The 16,258-nt window shown below is 39.8% G+C and overlaps 1 protein-coding gene across 1 annotated transcript in view; it reads left to right on the top strand.

Moving 5' to 3' along the window:
• Nucleotides 1–16,258, top strand: part of prkdc (protein kinase, DNA-activated, catalytic subunit) — a gene marked incomplete at its 5' end in the record, with an annotated part of 219,814 nt that overhangs the window by 6,836 nt on the left and 196,720 nt on the right. The window contains 11 exons of the mRNA XM_084325881.1: nt 7,564–7,638; nt 8,323–8,431; nt 8,558–8,670; nt 9,652–9,751; nt 9,894–9,949; nt 12,223–12,253; nt 12,775–12,932; nt 13,440–13,586; nt 13,946–14,110; nt 14,547–14,715; nt 15,412–15,461. Coding sequence (XP_084182007.1) covers nt 7,564–7,638; nt 8,323–8,431; nt 8,558–8,670; nt 9,652–9,751; nt 9,894–9,949; nt 12,223–12,253; nt 12,775–12,932; nt 13,440–13,586; nt 13,946–14,110; nt 14,547–14,715; nt 15,412–15,461 — 1,173 coding nt within the window. The remainder of the gene's footprint in view (nt 1–7,563; nt 7,639–8,322; nt 8,432–8,557; nt 8,671–9,651; nt 9,752–9,893; nt 9,950–12,222; nt 12,254–12,774; nt 12,933–13,439; nt 13,587–13,945; nt 14,111–14,546; nt 14,716–15,411; nt 15,462–16,258) is intronic.

Consider the following 16,258-nt stretch of genomic DNA (forward strand, 5'->3'; position numbering starts at 1 on the left):
CTCCACCATGTGTTTTGTAATTCATATTACCATACCAATATTCAGAGGGGGGGGGGGCAATGTTTTGGTCAATATCATGGAGCTCTATTAACTCAATCAGCGCCAGAGGGCGCTGTGTACTGTGTTGGTTAAAAGGCCACTGCTTTAAAGTATAGGAATACGTGGCGGTGTTTGCAGGCAGGGGAGGAAATTAGGCCACTTTACTCGCCAAATGCGAGTATTCTTTATGTTTGGCGAGTGATTCATGAAGAGCACTCGCCACACTGGCGAGTAGTAAACAAAACAAAAAAATCATTCTGCTGATTCGCTCGCTGGCACAAGCCGAACTCTGACCCCCCCCCCTTATGATTCCTCCCATTTGCGCCTCATAATAATCCATAACCAATGAACATCATCATTGCGCTCTAAGCTCCTCCAATGAACACTCGTTTTCTAGAAGATGCCGCCCATCTAGGGGAAGTGGACAGACCACTGCGTGCAGCCCTACACACTCCTGTCACCGGCTTGACAACGTAGACAAACTTAGACAAAAGCACATCAGTGGATGAAAATAATTGTATGTAGAGTCGTCGCTTTCGGATATCAGTGCGGTCTGACATGGGGGCGAACAACAGCATGCGACGCATCTCCTTCGAGTCGGATGAGAATGACAAGTGGGCGTGAGGCTAACGATTCACCTCACTCAAGTCAACCAGCATTAGCCGGCTAGCTACCTAGCATGTAACAAGCTACCATAACGCGTGTTCAACATAGTGGACTATACTGAGCGGCTTTGCTTAAATGCAGCCGAGTGACATTTTATTATTACCGAATTATTACCGTGTTTCCCCCCATATCACCACTCGCCCATATGCCCTTCACAACGGTGATGTTGTCATACTTGTCATTCAGAATACACCTGCTGAACCCCTAGCGTTGACATGAGATTCGATTCCAATGTATTGTCATCATACAGCACAAGTACAGTACAACCAGAATACGTTTGGCATCCAACCAGAGTGCAAATGTAACAAGTCAAGTTCAAGTTTTGTTTTATTTAACGGAACGTAGACCAAATGCGTCCACATTTTTATACGATTCTAGCACATTTTCATAACAATAGCGAATATTACCGTTTTCATTGAGGTTTCTTACAAATTAACGATGCCTTATGTTGTCCTTTATATGCCGATTATCATTAAAATCTTAAATTGTACCATATGTCCCCCTTTAGACAACATATGTAACGCTACCAGCACACTTTTGTTAAGATAATTAATTTACCATTCGCGGTCGCTATACAGAGGTCACAGTAATAGTTTACCGCTGTTCAGATCACAGCGAAGAATAGACACATCCCAGTGACCTGTGACCTGTGCTAAGGATCTTGGGAAATGTATTCATGTAGTTTTCAACATTTTCACCTTTTAATTTTAAACCAATGCTGCCATCTACTGACAACAGAAAGTGTTGTCTATCATCACTTCCGTATACAGCGTCGCCCGAAACCCATTCTAGAGATTCCCACTTTTTACTGGGAATGGGGCGTGGCTGTATTTGGTCCCAGACAATAAGAGTGGCTGCGATTGGTCATTGTGACGTTAGCTATTACATTACAGTGCAATGCTTGGTTCTTTCACTGCCCAGCCCAGTCCAGCCCAACCCAGTCCAACCTAGACCAGCCCAACTTTCCCTCTCCAACCCAGTCCAGCCCAGCATCTTTCACTGCCCAGTTCAGCCCAACCCAGTCCAGAATAGTTCCCTCTTTCATGTTATTATGTGATATCCTAATATTTTGAAGAGTAGAGACGGTGTGATTAATATATGTTTTATGCTAATATTGTGAAGAGTAGAGACACTTATTAATGTTTTATGGTAATACATATTTTAAAGAGTAGAGACACAGTGTGATTATTACTTGAAAATCAATTTAGACGAAGACATACAAAAGTAATTATCACAATTAGCGATTTATTTATGGCTGGTAAAAAATCTGTTTGGCTGGTAAAAAAAATCATATACTCGCCAGTTGGCTGGTAAGCCAAAAAGTTAGTTTCCTCCCCTGTTTGCAGGGCTAAAACTATATTATATATCATAGCTATGGATATAATACTATTGCCCATTTGACATTGAGTTGAGTATCTATCGTTCAATTTGTGAAAAATATTTTTTACCGTGTTGAATATGAGTATAGTTTTAGAGTGATCCTGTCTAATCCCAGAAAACTACGCTATGCAGCAATACGTGCATTTCACTAAAAAACATGCCGTTTCTCGCCTGTATACGCTACTATTTCGAAATCAACTCTATATTATCGGTATTATGTTTCATCATGAATGCATGAAAGGGTGGGGTCGTTTTTTTTATGTTTTGATCGTCACCAACGGAATACGTTACACAGTACATTACACACTCCGATTGCAATGAAGGAATTATTGGATCAACGCAAGATTGATACCATATAGCCCTTACCTTGCTGGATGTACCCCAAAAAGAATATTCCAATTATCTGATCGCCATTCCAAGTATTGATGTCGATCGTGTCCATAACATAATCCACTAGGGATGCCCCGATCGATCGGCCACCGATCGTTATCGGCCGATAATCAGTATAAATATGCGATCGGTGAATTCCGATAATGAGTCATATTCGCCGATCGCGGAAACCGATCAAGCGGAGATCTCACTCGCTGTCTGTCTCAGACACACAGGACCTACAAACTTCCGCTCCTCCTCCCTTGCCCCGCCCGCACCCGTGTAAAGTTTGTAAACACAGAGGGCTCCTCTGCTCGAGTCTATAGTGCATTCGACCGTGGAGCTAACGTTAGCTACCTAGCTATCGTTACTGTTTAAACAAAATTACCCAGTCAACTATTCACTTTTAGTAGCCGGCTAGCTACTGATAGCTCCTGATATCAACAAATGCTCCAGCAAGTCTAGTAGTGCACGTTGATACCTCCGTTAGCTCACGTTAGCTGACGTTTCTCAGGCCAGGTGGCCCATTACACCATGAGCCCATCTCCCGTTTCCAAAATGCATTACAGACTATTTGAAAAAGCTGTTTTGCTATGATAATTGGTAATGAAATATCAAAATAATGTTCAATAAGATGTACTTGTGTTTAATAAGTTGTTTTATTCAGAAGTTAACACAAATAAATAATATTACCAGTACAGTACAGTATCTAGCACACTCTCAGGAGCAAAACAGAAATAATCATTTCAAACTTGAACTATGTGACATGGCTTGAATCAACTGCTCCAGTGGAGTTGCTCAGTGGCCAATGGTGTCAACTGTGGTTGTACTGGGCAGCTCCCAGGTGTGAATGGAACTGTGTGAATGTGAAGCAGGGCGTTCCTGAAAAAGAGCATCTGTGCTCAGCGAACCTACCCTGGGTAAATAAAGGTAAAAAAAAAAAAATGTATTACATTTTTTTTTTTTTTTTTTTTTTTTAGATTAATGCATTCATTATATTATCGCGCGATACTAGTATAGCGTTAACGCAGCACGTTAACGCCGTTAACGGCCCAGCTCTAATATATATATATATATATATATATATATATATATATATAACATACATTTGAAATTATATTTAAACCACGTCAGGTGTGAATTTGATGTCATTGCATCTCATAACTACTTTTGCAGAATTACAACATAAAAGTCCATTTATGTGAAATTCCTCTCAAAACCTTTGTTTGAATTATTACAAAAAACCTCCACAGACAGTATGTCCCTGCTTATCCCTTTCTTTATTTCCCTCCACCATGTGTTTTGTAATTCATATTACCATACCAATATTCAGAGGGGGGGGGGGCAATGTTTTGGTCAATATCATGGAGCTCTATTAACTCAATCAGCGCCAGAGGGCGCTGTGTACTGTGTTGGTTAAAAGGCCACTGCTTTAAAGTATAGGAATACGTGGCGGTGTTTGCAGGCAGGGGAGGAAATTAGGCCACTTTACTCGCCAAATGCGAGTATTCTTTATGTTTGGCGAGTGATTCATGAAGAGCACTCGCCACACTGGCGAGTAGTAAACAAAACAAAAAAATCATTCTGCTGATTCGCTCGCTGGCACAAGCCGAACTCTGACCCCCCCCCTTATGATTCCTCCCATTTGCGCCTCATAATAATCCATAACCAATGAACATCATCATTGCGCTCTAAGCTCCTCCAATGAACACTCGTTTTCTAGAAGATGCCGCCCATCTAGGGGAAGTGGACAGACCACTGCGTGCAGCCCTACACACTCCTGTCACCGGCTTGACAACGTAGACAAACTTAGACAAAAGCACATCAGTGGATGAAAATAATTGTATGTAGAGTCGTCGCTTTCGGATATCAGTGCGGTCTGACATGGGGGCGAACAACAGCATGCGACGCATCTCCTTCGAGTCGGATGAGAATGACAAGTGGGCGTGAGGCTAACGATTCACCTCACTCAAGTCAACCAGCATTAGCCGGCTAGCTACCTAGCATGTAACAAGCTACCATAACGCGTGTTCAACATAGTGGACTATACTGAGCGGCTTTGCTTAAATGCAGCCGAGTGACATTTTATTATTACCGAATTATTACCGTGTTTCCCCCCATATCACCACTCGCCCATATGCCCTTCACAACGGTGATGTTGTCATACTTGTCATTCAGAATACACCTGCTGAACCCCTAGCGTTGACATGAGATTCGATTCCAATGTATTGTCATCATACAGCACAAGTACAGTACAACCAGAATACGTTTGGCATCCAACCAGAGTGCAAATGTAACAAGTCAAGTTCAAGTTTTGTTTTATTTAACGGAACGTAGACCAAATGCGTCCACATTTTTATACGATTCTAGCACATTTTCATAACAATAGCGAATATTACCGTTTTCATTGAGGTTTCTTACAAATTAACGATGCCTTATGTTGTCCTTTATATGCCGATTATCATTAAAATCTTAAATTGTACCATATGTCCCCCTTTAGACAACATATGTAACGCTACCAGCACACTTTTGTTAAGATAATTAATTTACCATTCGCGGTCGCTATACAGAGGTCACAGTAATAGTTTACCGCTGTTCAGATCACAGCGAAGAATAGACACATCCCAGTGACCTGTGACCTGTGCTAAGGATCTTGGGAAATGTATTCATGTAGTTTTCAACATTTTCACCTTTTAATTTTAAACCAATGCTGCCATCTACTGACAACAGAAAGTGTTGTCTATCATCACTTCCGTATACAGCGTCGCCCGAAACCCATTCTAGAGATTCCCACTTTTTACTGGGAATGGGGCGTGGCTGTATTTGGTCCCAGACAATAAGAGTGGCTGCGATTGGTCATTGTGACGTTAGCTATTACATTACAGTGCAATGCTTGGTTCTTTCACTGCCCAGCCCAGTCCAGCCCAACCCAGTCCAACCTAGACCAGCCCAACTTTCCCTCTCCAACCCAGTCCAGCCCAGCATCTTTCACTGCCCAGTTCAGCCCAACCCAGTCCAGAATAGTTCCCTCTTTCATGTTATTATGTGATATCCTAATATTTTGAAGAGTAGAGACGGTGTGATTAATATATGTTTTATGCTAATATTGTGAAGAGTAGAGACACTTATTAATGTTTTATGGTAATACATATTTTAAAGAGTAGAGACACAGTGTGATTATTACTTGAAAATCAATTTAGACGAAGACATACAAAAGTAATTATCACAATTAGCGATTTATTTATGGCTGGTAAAAAATCTGTTTGGCTGGTAAAAAAAATCATATACTCGCCAGTTGGCTGGTAAGCCAAAAAGTTAGTTTCCTCCCCTGTTTGCAGGGCTAAAACTATATTATATATCATAGCTATGGATATAATACTATTGCCCATTTGACATTGAGTTGAGTATCTATCGTTCAATTTGTGAAAAATATTTTTTACCGTGTTGAATATGAGTATAGTTTTAGAGTGATCCTGTCTAATCCCAGAAAACTACGCTATGCAGCAATACGTGCATTTCACTAAAAAACATGCCGTTTCTCGCCTGTATACGCTACTATTTCGAAATCAACTCTATATTATCGGTATTATGTTTCATCATGAATGCATGAAAGGGTGGGGTCGTTTTTTTTATGTTTTGATCGTCACCAACGGAATACGTTACACAGTACATTACACACTCCGATTGCAATGAAGGAATTATTGGATCAACGCAAGATTGATACCATATAGCCCTTACCTTGCTGGATGTACCCCAAAAAGAATATTCCAATTATCTGATCGCCATTCCAAGTATTGATGTCGATCGTGTCCATAACATAATCCACTAGGGATGCCCCGATCGATCGGCCACCGATCGTTATCGGCCGATAATCAGTATAAATATGCGATCGGTGAATTCCGATAATGAGTCATATTCGCCGATCGCGGAAACCGATCAAGCGGAGATCTCACTCGCTGTCTGTCTCAGACACACAGGACCTACAAACTTCCGCTCCTCCTCCCTTGCCCCGCCCGCACCCGTGTAAAGTTTGTAAACACAGAGGGCTCCTCTGCTCGAGTCTATAGTGCATTCGACCGTGGAGCTAACGTTAGCTACCTAGCTATCGTTACTGTTTAAACAAAATTACCCAGTCAACTATTCACTTTTAGTAGCCGGCTAGCTACTGATAGCTCCTGATATCAACAAATGCTCCAGCAAGTCTAGTAGTGCACGTTGATACCTCCGTTAGCTCACGTTAGCTGACGTTAGTTCACTGTTCAAAACAAAATGTCCCATTGAACTAAATAGTTCACTGAGGCGTTGTCTTAACGTTATATAGCCGGCTAGCATTAGCTACAGATAGCTCCTGATTCGATGTGTATTCGATGTGTATTCGAGCTGAGGGCTTGCTGAATGTGATTTATACTAATACTAGGGTCCAGCTGCAGCGCCAGAGAATCCTGGCCGTAGCTGGAGGCTACTAGAGTACACACAGACAGTGGAGCTGTTTGCAGATAGCGAGCATTTTGACTTGTTGCGTGGTGGCGATGTCTCGCAGATAATAAAGGGTACAAGTCTAATTATATAATATATATATTTTATAAAAAAAAAAATTATATAAAATAATTAAAAAATTATTTTCTTATCAAAAACGATCGGTATCGGATCGGTATCGGCCGATATGGCTCATGACGATCGGTGATCGGTATCGGTGGCAAAAAACGTGATCGGGGCATCCCTATAATCCACCAAAGAACATGAATCGGGAGTGTTTGATTCTTATAAATCCATGAGTTATAACCGCTCGCCATGCCCGACTAGGAATAGTCCGCCCGGACCTAATGATCGACACACACCCGAATACAGAGAGTTTCAAATGATGTGCAATACTGGCCGCAACCCACCAGGCGGCGGTATTGGACTTTTGCAATCTCAGACTAATTCCCAATGATAACACCAGTGTCCCTGGGATGAATAATGAATGGAAATATTGAATAAAATAAATAACGATGAAAACCCGACTTTTCTCGGGTTTGGCGCTCAAGCGTCGGCTAGTTAACCCTACTTATCTCCGGCTTGGCCTCCATTGAGTTAAGCAGCATGCTTTTCTTTTTGTCCTTGATGCAGGACACATGCCTGGTTGTGTACACAAAGGACAAGGGAGCTAAATGCAGGTCTGAAGTACTGGGGCTCCTTATCAAGGTTGGTTTTTCATCCTCATAATTTCAACTGGGCAGTTACCGTAGGTCAATATGTTTGAATATGAAGAACTCGATAATAAAGCTAGAATGAATTGAACCAAGACAGTAATTGGTTATGTTAAGTAATTCCTTGAGCTGGTCTGTTGCTAGTCTACGTACTTAGCCTACATGTACAACATCAATATTTCATCACTTGTGCATGAGGTGGTATTACATTTTTAATGAATTTAAATTAATTAAGAAAAGAACAAGATCAAAAATCGAAATGTAAGTGATGCCTAAAAATGGAGTTGGTCGGCAATTCGTACCACAGCCCAACAAATGAATAGGCTGTTCATTCACTGATCCAAAATAGTTAGCCTTAGACATTATGCTTCTGTCTGTTTTATCCGGATAAGACTTAATTAATAACAATGTAGAACACCCAGGCCATTTGAAACACTGACCTGTCCTCTGTCCCAGTAGTTATACTGACATGAAATTGGGCGACTTGACATATGAATGACACTGTTCTATATAGATCATCATATTGTTAAAAAAGCCACACAAAATAAAATTGGGGACTCTGACCTTATACCTCATAAGATTTTTTTATTTGAAATACAAATCAAGATTGTGTGTGCAGTTATATGTTATAGCATGAATGTAAATGTGAATCTGTGGCATAATTGATTGCTCCCCCTAGGTTCTTCATCTGACCAAGGCTTCCAGTGTTGCTCAGGACCTGAGAGTCTGTGAGATATTCAATAAATACTATAGCGAGCTCTGTCAGAAGTCCAAATTGTCTGATACGGGTGAGTTTTCTTCAAGCCATCTTAAATCAAACATCGTGCCCGGGTGACTTCACTTTACCCAGTGGACATGTCAAATTCAGAACATGTTTGCCTCTAACGTTCCCCTCGTCGGTGCTGCTGCATTAGTTCTAGGTAAAATCTACGAGCTGCTGGGAGTTCTAGGAGAGGTCCATCCCAGTGAAATGGTCAACAACTCGGACAAACTCTACAAAGCCTACCTAGGAGAACTAAAAGAACAGGTATTTTCTGGAAACTATTTCCTCCACATGTCCTGGTTTTAGGTTGTAAGGGTATTGTATTATTCCTTACTATATTACTCATATATTTAATTTGCCTAAAATATAATGTATTTTATTTCATTTTTTCGCTAGCACTGATGTGTCCTTATTTGGGCACCTAGCTTTAGATTGTAGGCTGTTTCTTTTCCAATAATATTTGATAGATTATAGAACAAAACATACAATTTATACATTTATAATATATATATATATATATTCCCCATTGGAATATGGGGAAACACTGCACTAATTCACTGTCTTGTATTGTGCAAATATTACAGGCTAGTTTTATTGGAGGGCAGGCATCCTGAACACAGCCAGAGCCAAAACGACAATCTAGAACTTACTGTTGAACAATTGGTTGAATCTGTTTTCAGAAAAGTAGCCCAAAAGAGTTAAACTGAATGTTATAAATGTATTTTTATGATGGGAGAACGTGTTTAGTATGGCTGCCTGTCCCCAGTAATGATCTCACTCTGTCCCCCTGATCTAGGGCTAGGCCACAATGCAAAGTGTCTTAACACAGCTAGCATTAGCGCTAACCTTAGATACCAAACATTAGAGCTAATATCAGATACCAAAAGTTGCAGCTAACTATAGATACTGTTAATCAAAGGCCATCTTTAATTAACTAGTAATTAATTTTGTAGCTGACATAGCAGTGTGGTGCCAATCTCATTCCGGGGTCAAATTTGTTCCGACCCTAGAAATGAATGTGATAAACAAACCATAAATATAAAGTTCATATTTGCATTTCAACACATTAACGTCAATCAATCAATTAATGTCCACTGTATTTAGAAGTACAAACGGACATTAGCTAACTAGCAATGGCTGTACTGTGTAGATAGGAACCACCCCTCTAGCTCTTTATTCTCTTAGATGACATGATTAACGGGGGCAGCCATACTTAATACACCATTGCACTATGTCTCATTTTAGATGACTTCACTAACAAAAACGCCAAAACTACTTGTTGTGGCTGGATGTTTGCGAGGAATCACCGCTCTAATGGTCAATTTCACCAAATCCATGGAAGAAGGTATGTGTGTGTGTGTATGTGTATATTGGTCCCATGGGTATGTTTTCTTCAAATGTATATATTCACAGATCCAGCATAATTGTAGATAACATGTGTATGGCTATAAGATTCTGACATGCTTTTTTAATTTGTATTTATGTAGACCCAGCAACATCAAAGGAAATATTTGATTATGCCCTGAAGGCTGTCCGTCCACAGGTAAATGTGACATCCTCGATATTTACAATAATATGTTCGGTAACTTCTACTATGTAAAAAGCCCTTTACTTTGGGGTTGTCTTTGTGGTTGTCTAGTGGGTTAATGTCTTTGCCTTGCAAACTGTAAATGTGGTGTGACTGCAATTCTTTGAGTTTGATCCTCAAATATTTTGCCACTGTGTTTGCTACTGATATGTGGTCTGGCACGTGCAATTACTGTACCACGTATCAAAACTTCCTGAATGTATGTCAATCTGACACTTTTGAAAGATCTAATGTTTTGAAACCATCACCTTATAGGTCAATACAAAAGAAAAACATCAGTAGGTAACACTTTATAAAAACCATCATTAATAAATAGTAAATTGATAGTATAGTTAACCTACAATACATTAATATTTGATAATGATTTCAACTGTTTACTAATGAAGAGTAAATGTTATAACTTATGTCATTTTGATATTATTAGTTTGTGTAAGTAATTCATTTATCAAATTATCAAATGTATTGTTAACTATTACATAACAATTTGTTAGTGTAATTAACGATCAATTTACCATTTATTAATGATGGTTATTATAAAGTGTTATCATCACATCATCAAATCTACATTGGCAGGGTTTGCAATACATTTCCATTCTAGGCCCCTTGTGAGAATCATTCCCAGGATTATACCACAGTATTTGAATTGGGCCAGTATTCATCATGGCACTGTGCTGTGTGTTCAGGTACCTCTTATTGTGTACCTGGTGCATCCAGGTAAGCATACCGGTAGATGATTGCAGTAGAGCCTGAGGGGTCCAAATACATTTCTATGCATCAGCTGTTCAACACAATGTATTTAAATTCACGGACTGATCCTAACTAAATATAAACACTATGGAAGGCAGAACTTCAACAAATGTGTATTATTATTATTATTATTATTATTATTATTATTATTATTATTATTATTATTATTATTATTATTATTATTATTATTATTATTATTATTATTATTATTATTATTTTTTTTTTTTTTTTTTTTTTTTTTTATTATTGCAAAACAAAAATTATTAAAAGTCAGTACTCAACACATAATGCATAATGAAATTAACAGTCAAGGTGGTTAAAATTACATGCAAGTACAGAAACGAGACAAAAAAAAGTCTATAATAACATTTTAGCCGTATACAGTGTATATCCAGCGAAATTAACAATTATATAAATGTTTATATAGGACATACTCCTAATACCTATTTTCTAAAACCCTACACACATGCTCTAGCTCGAACCCCCCCCCTCCCGGACCCCTCCTTGGATAGTACCTCCATTATCCCTCACTCCTAACCAGACACTACCATTATAAGCTAGCTTTTATTCTCTCCACCACTTCTACCCACATTGACATTTTGGATTCGTTGAGACCCAGAATTCTTGCTGTAGATATTTCTTGATATATCACATCGAGATATGTAAGAGACCAAACTTTCCGGCACATTTTTTCTGGTTGAAACCAGCGTGATGCGATCAGTTTTTTAGCTACTGTGATACCCGATAAGACCAATCTCTTTAGCTGTTATTATTATTATTTATATATATATATATATATTGTGGCGACCGTCGCAGCACGCCACTGAGAAGGGGATGTCGCGGCGCAGGAATCTGGCTCTGCGTCATCCACAGAGAGGGGAATCCCGGGAGTGACAGTAAGAAGTTGAGCGAGTTGGAGTGGTATTGTTAGAGAAAGTGAGAGATTGATATTCAGAGTGGTGACAGTGAGTGGTAGTGGAAGGAGAGGAGAAAGCGAGTAGGTGTTCTGTGTGTATTGGACCCTGGACTGGCTGAGATACCGCCTTGTGTACTGACCCTGGACTGGACGACTAACCTGAATTGTGAACAATCCCCTTTTCTGGCAACGAACCTCCTTTGTGTATCGACCCCCGGACTGTCTGACCATTCTATTGCTTTTTGTGCGCTTGTGGTGAGTGGGACATTTGGAAGCGCAGTCTGTTGGTCATTGTATTTTTTCGTGTGTTTGACAATAGTCTGTTATTTAAATAAAGTAAAGAAAATAGTCCGTGTGTGGAAATTGCAAGTTCTTGTGGGTTTTTGGACTGTGGCGAGCCTGAATTCTATAAGGTTCGTGACAATATATAGATCTATATTTTAATGCTATACTTATATAGGTTGTATAGTACTTCAACCTATAAATCGCATGCTATAGTACACCTGCCCTTCACACAACCTACTCTGAGATGCCCTCAGCTTCTGCTTTTCAATCTTTTCTGCAGATGGAAATGAGTCGCTACGCTGTCACCATCGGTAAGATTTGATTAACATCAATCCCTCCAAAAATGGGGTTATACCCCCTTGTCCACAATCCATTACTCAAGACTCTTTACCTTGTCTCCTGCTCACTATCTATACCTCCCCTTCATGATTTAATTGGTTAAAATCAATAAGGAATTGCCGTTTTTACCCAGTGAGTGTATTTCAAGAAAGCTACCAATATTTATATAATGTTACCACTTTAAACCTAATATTTTGCATCCTGGTTTCCTAAAATACCCAACATACGTAGTGTGCTGCCTTCTAGTGGGTCCCTGTATAACAACAGCAGTACTCGGTCTGTGACATGTTTCAATGGGTCTGGGTCCAAAAACTACATAGAAAAAGTCTAATTTAGGTCGCTGACTTGAAAAGTTAAAAGAAATCATGTTTTACATTATAAGGAAGGATGGCATAATGCAGCATTCTAAATGATCCTACAGCCAGAAACCTTTCACTTTTTAAGTTTAGTATAGTTTTGTATACTCCCAATTATGTACCTGTTTCTTTGACAGCTGGTCTGAGACTGTTTGCCAAGCATGCCAACCAGTTCAGTAGCTGCCTGATGGACCACTACAGAGTTTTGTTTGAGGTCATTTCGAAACTGAATGGACACGTCAATGCTGAGATGAAGAAGACTAGTTACTATGCGCTCGAGTCTTTCCTCAAACAGGTATCCTTCATGATCTTCCTTTAGTATACAATACTATTCCGAACCTATCTAAGAGCTTTCCTGGACACATGACTTAAAAGGACTTCAAATAACACGCCAACATTATGGTATAAGTGCTTATCGTCTTCTCCAGAGTCAGAGAAGACGATACAGTATATACCAATTTTCTCTCTGCGTTCAGTAGAAAGCTATCCAGCTGCAAGCTAGCCTAGCTTAGCACAAATTAATGGAAGCGGATACTGTTAAAAATTCTTCTTGTAGGGGTTTTAACCCTGGGTGAATCTGAGACCATAGCAATTTGACTGCTCAAAGGGGAATCAGTTTGAACTAAGAACTGACCAAGGGGTTTAACTGGTTAGTCTGAATGCTTTAATTTGTAGTAATATTGATGAAATACCTTCGGTCACATGAATAGCAAGTTCTAATATTGAGTGATATCTACCTTTTTTATTTAAGAAAATGGCATGAATGTAGATAAATATATTCTTTATGATTTGTGATTTTCAGGTTGCCATCCTGGTGGCTGACGATGTTGAAGAGCACAAAAATAAATTGAAATTCTTCATGCAAAAGTTCTGCGCAATTATTAAGACAATGGACTCGACATACAAGGAGCTGTCCATTGCCATACGAGGATATGGATTCTTTGCAGCTGTATGTTATGAATATATTTTTTTATTGAATTGAATTTGTTTTAATGTATTGTTTGTATCAGTATGACCACAAGGCAGAGTTGTGTCTTCTATGGGAAATTAACTTACCGTCTTCTCCAGAGTCAGACAAGAAGATGCATACCAATTTCCCCTCTATATGCGTTCAGTAGAAAGCTATCCGGCTGCGAGCTAGCCTAGCTTAGCACAAATGAATGGAAGCTGATACGAACCACTAGCCTCTCTGGGCAGTTAACCAATTTCTCTGAATGTCTAATGTTTGGCAGAATAGTGTTTCAGAATGATCTGCACTGTACAGTTGTCTTTCAGAATGCAATGATCATAATTGTCGTTGTTCTATAGCCGTGCAAAAAAGTCTGCCCTCAAGACGTGGAGTTGATGTACACAGAGCTGATCCAGCGTTGTAAACAGATGTACCTGACTGAGTCTGACAGCGAGGAGGACAGCTTTTACCAGCTGCCCAGCTTCCTGGATTCCATAGCGAGTGTCCTCATTCACCTGGACAAGGTAACTGACCTCACTGTACAACCTCATCACTAGATCAGCTGCAGTGTTGTAGTGTCCTCCTCATTCACCTGGACAAGGTAACCGACCTCACTGTACAACCTCATCACTAGATCAGCTGCAGTGTTGTAGTGTCCTCCTCATTCACCTGGACAAGGTAACCGACCTCACTGTACAACCTCATCACTAGATCAGCTGCAGTGTTGCAGTGTCCTCATTCACCTGGACAAGGTGACAAACCTCAATACTTAATCAGCTGCACAATATAACTAGTGTCATTCATTTTGACAAGGCAACCAACCTCCTTACTAGATCCGCTGCAAAGTATATGATTTGCTTCATGTCAGATTGAGGCTATTGGAGCTTGGCCAAAGCTTTCGATTGCAACAAATTCACTTTTTATTTGTGACAACTTCTTTGGTGCTCTGAATGCTCCCAGATCCCAGAGGTGTACACACCACTACTGGAGCGCCTCCTGGTGGTTCAGATCGACTGTTTCCCTCAGTACAGTGACAAAATGCAGGCCACCTGCTGTCGTGCCATCCTGAAGGTGCTCGTGGCCATGGCCTCTAAAGGGCCCGTGCTGTGGAGTTTCATCAGCTCTGTGGGTGAGTCGAAACAGCCGCTTGAGTACTGTACGTCTAAATCCTTATTCACAGAACATGGGTGTCTGTGTTTCCTTGCTTCTCTGGGCTTCATGCCACAATGCTTTGTTTGTGTGTGCATGTGTGTAGCAAGTGTTAGTCTTTCCATTGTGTGCCGTTACCACTGAAATGTATCCTAATTTAAATGGTATTTAACAATATCAGTCACAGTTTGTCCAATATGGATAATATGTTGGGGAAATTTCAGCTTGTCGAAGTGTCCTTGAGCAAGACACTTAACCCCTCGGCACCTTGCATGGTTGCCTCCACCATCGGTGTGTGAATGTGTGAGTGAATGGGTAAAATGTGAGGAACAAAGTGTAAAGCGCTTTGGATAAAAGCGCTATATAAATGCAGCCATTTACCATTTAGATGGTCAGAGAGAATTGATGTCAGTTCCAATGTTTTGTCTAATAAGCAATGGTAATAATTTGATCACAAATCTGTTATCACGCATTTACGAAATGGCATCAAAACACCACAAGATGACACATACTAGCTCGGGAAAACAATAGACTTGAATTGGCATTCATGTGAAGAGCATGGCAAAGACCCTCTGTGTTTGTGTTCTGCTGTTCCCTTTTTCTGGCAGGGACGTTGTAGACAACAGTTGAATGAAACGTTACATTTTATTGTCTCTTTTTCACTATTCTCTTTCAGTGCACCAGGGGTTAATTCGTGTTTGTTCCAAACCTATCATGCTTTCTGAGGTGAGGTATTTTCTTCATAATGGCATAAACAACATTTATAATTGTAATTATTCTACAGTACCCGCAATAATTATTGGCACCTAAAGTAAATGTAAACCAACTAAATGTTAATTAGATTGATCTTCAAAATACGAGAGAAATCATACCTTTAATTTATTCGAATCTGTTCAAAGAAAAGCTTTTTTTAATTGAGAAATAATATTATTTCTCCAAAAGATGCATGTCACAATAAGCATGCATGACTCCGTAGCACCCAGAGACTGATATTCTATATTTGATTCTTTGGAAACTTTTAAAGGGGCAGTTCACACAAAATTGTAGTACTATATCCATCCAGATAGTTTCCGTGTAATCTGTATCTGTCTAGTTTTGGAAATATCTACCGTAAAGATGTCTGCCATCACTCCAATACACTGGTGATGAATTGCACTCAGTTTCTAGCATTCAACGCCCCAATGTAATCCACAGACCTCTGTGAGCAGTTTCATGTAGGAACTATTTTCTACTGAAGTACATCACCCTGTTCATGATTATGGGGGGAGTAGTTCAGTAGAAAATAGTTCCTACACAAAATTGTGGGTTATCTTGAGTAAACGGGTCAATTAAAAGGTTTCAATGTATTTTTCTGGGGCTTTGTGCCACGGAGAGTGAACTGCTCCATACATTTGAATGGCATGGTTCGAATACATACTATTGGATACAGTATGTATTTGACCCATGGGTGTCATTCTAGTCCAGTCCCAGAGGGTTAAAAGTAAAAATATAAATCTTCACCCTCCTGTCATTATGAGTGAAAT

The sequence above is a fragment of the Notolepis coatsorum genome (genome assembly GCF_963971535.1).
Source record: "Notolepis coatsorum genome assembly, chromosome: 12".
Lineage (NCBI taxonomy): Eukaryota > Metazoa > Chordata > Actinopteri > Aulopiformes > Paralepididae > Notolepis > Notolepis coatsorum.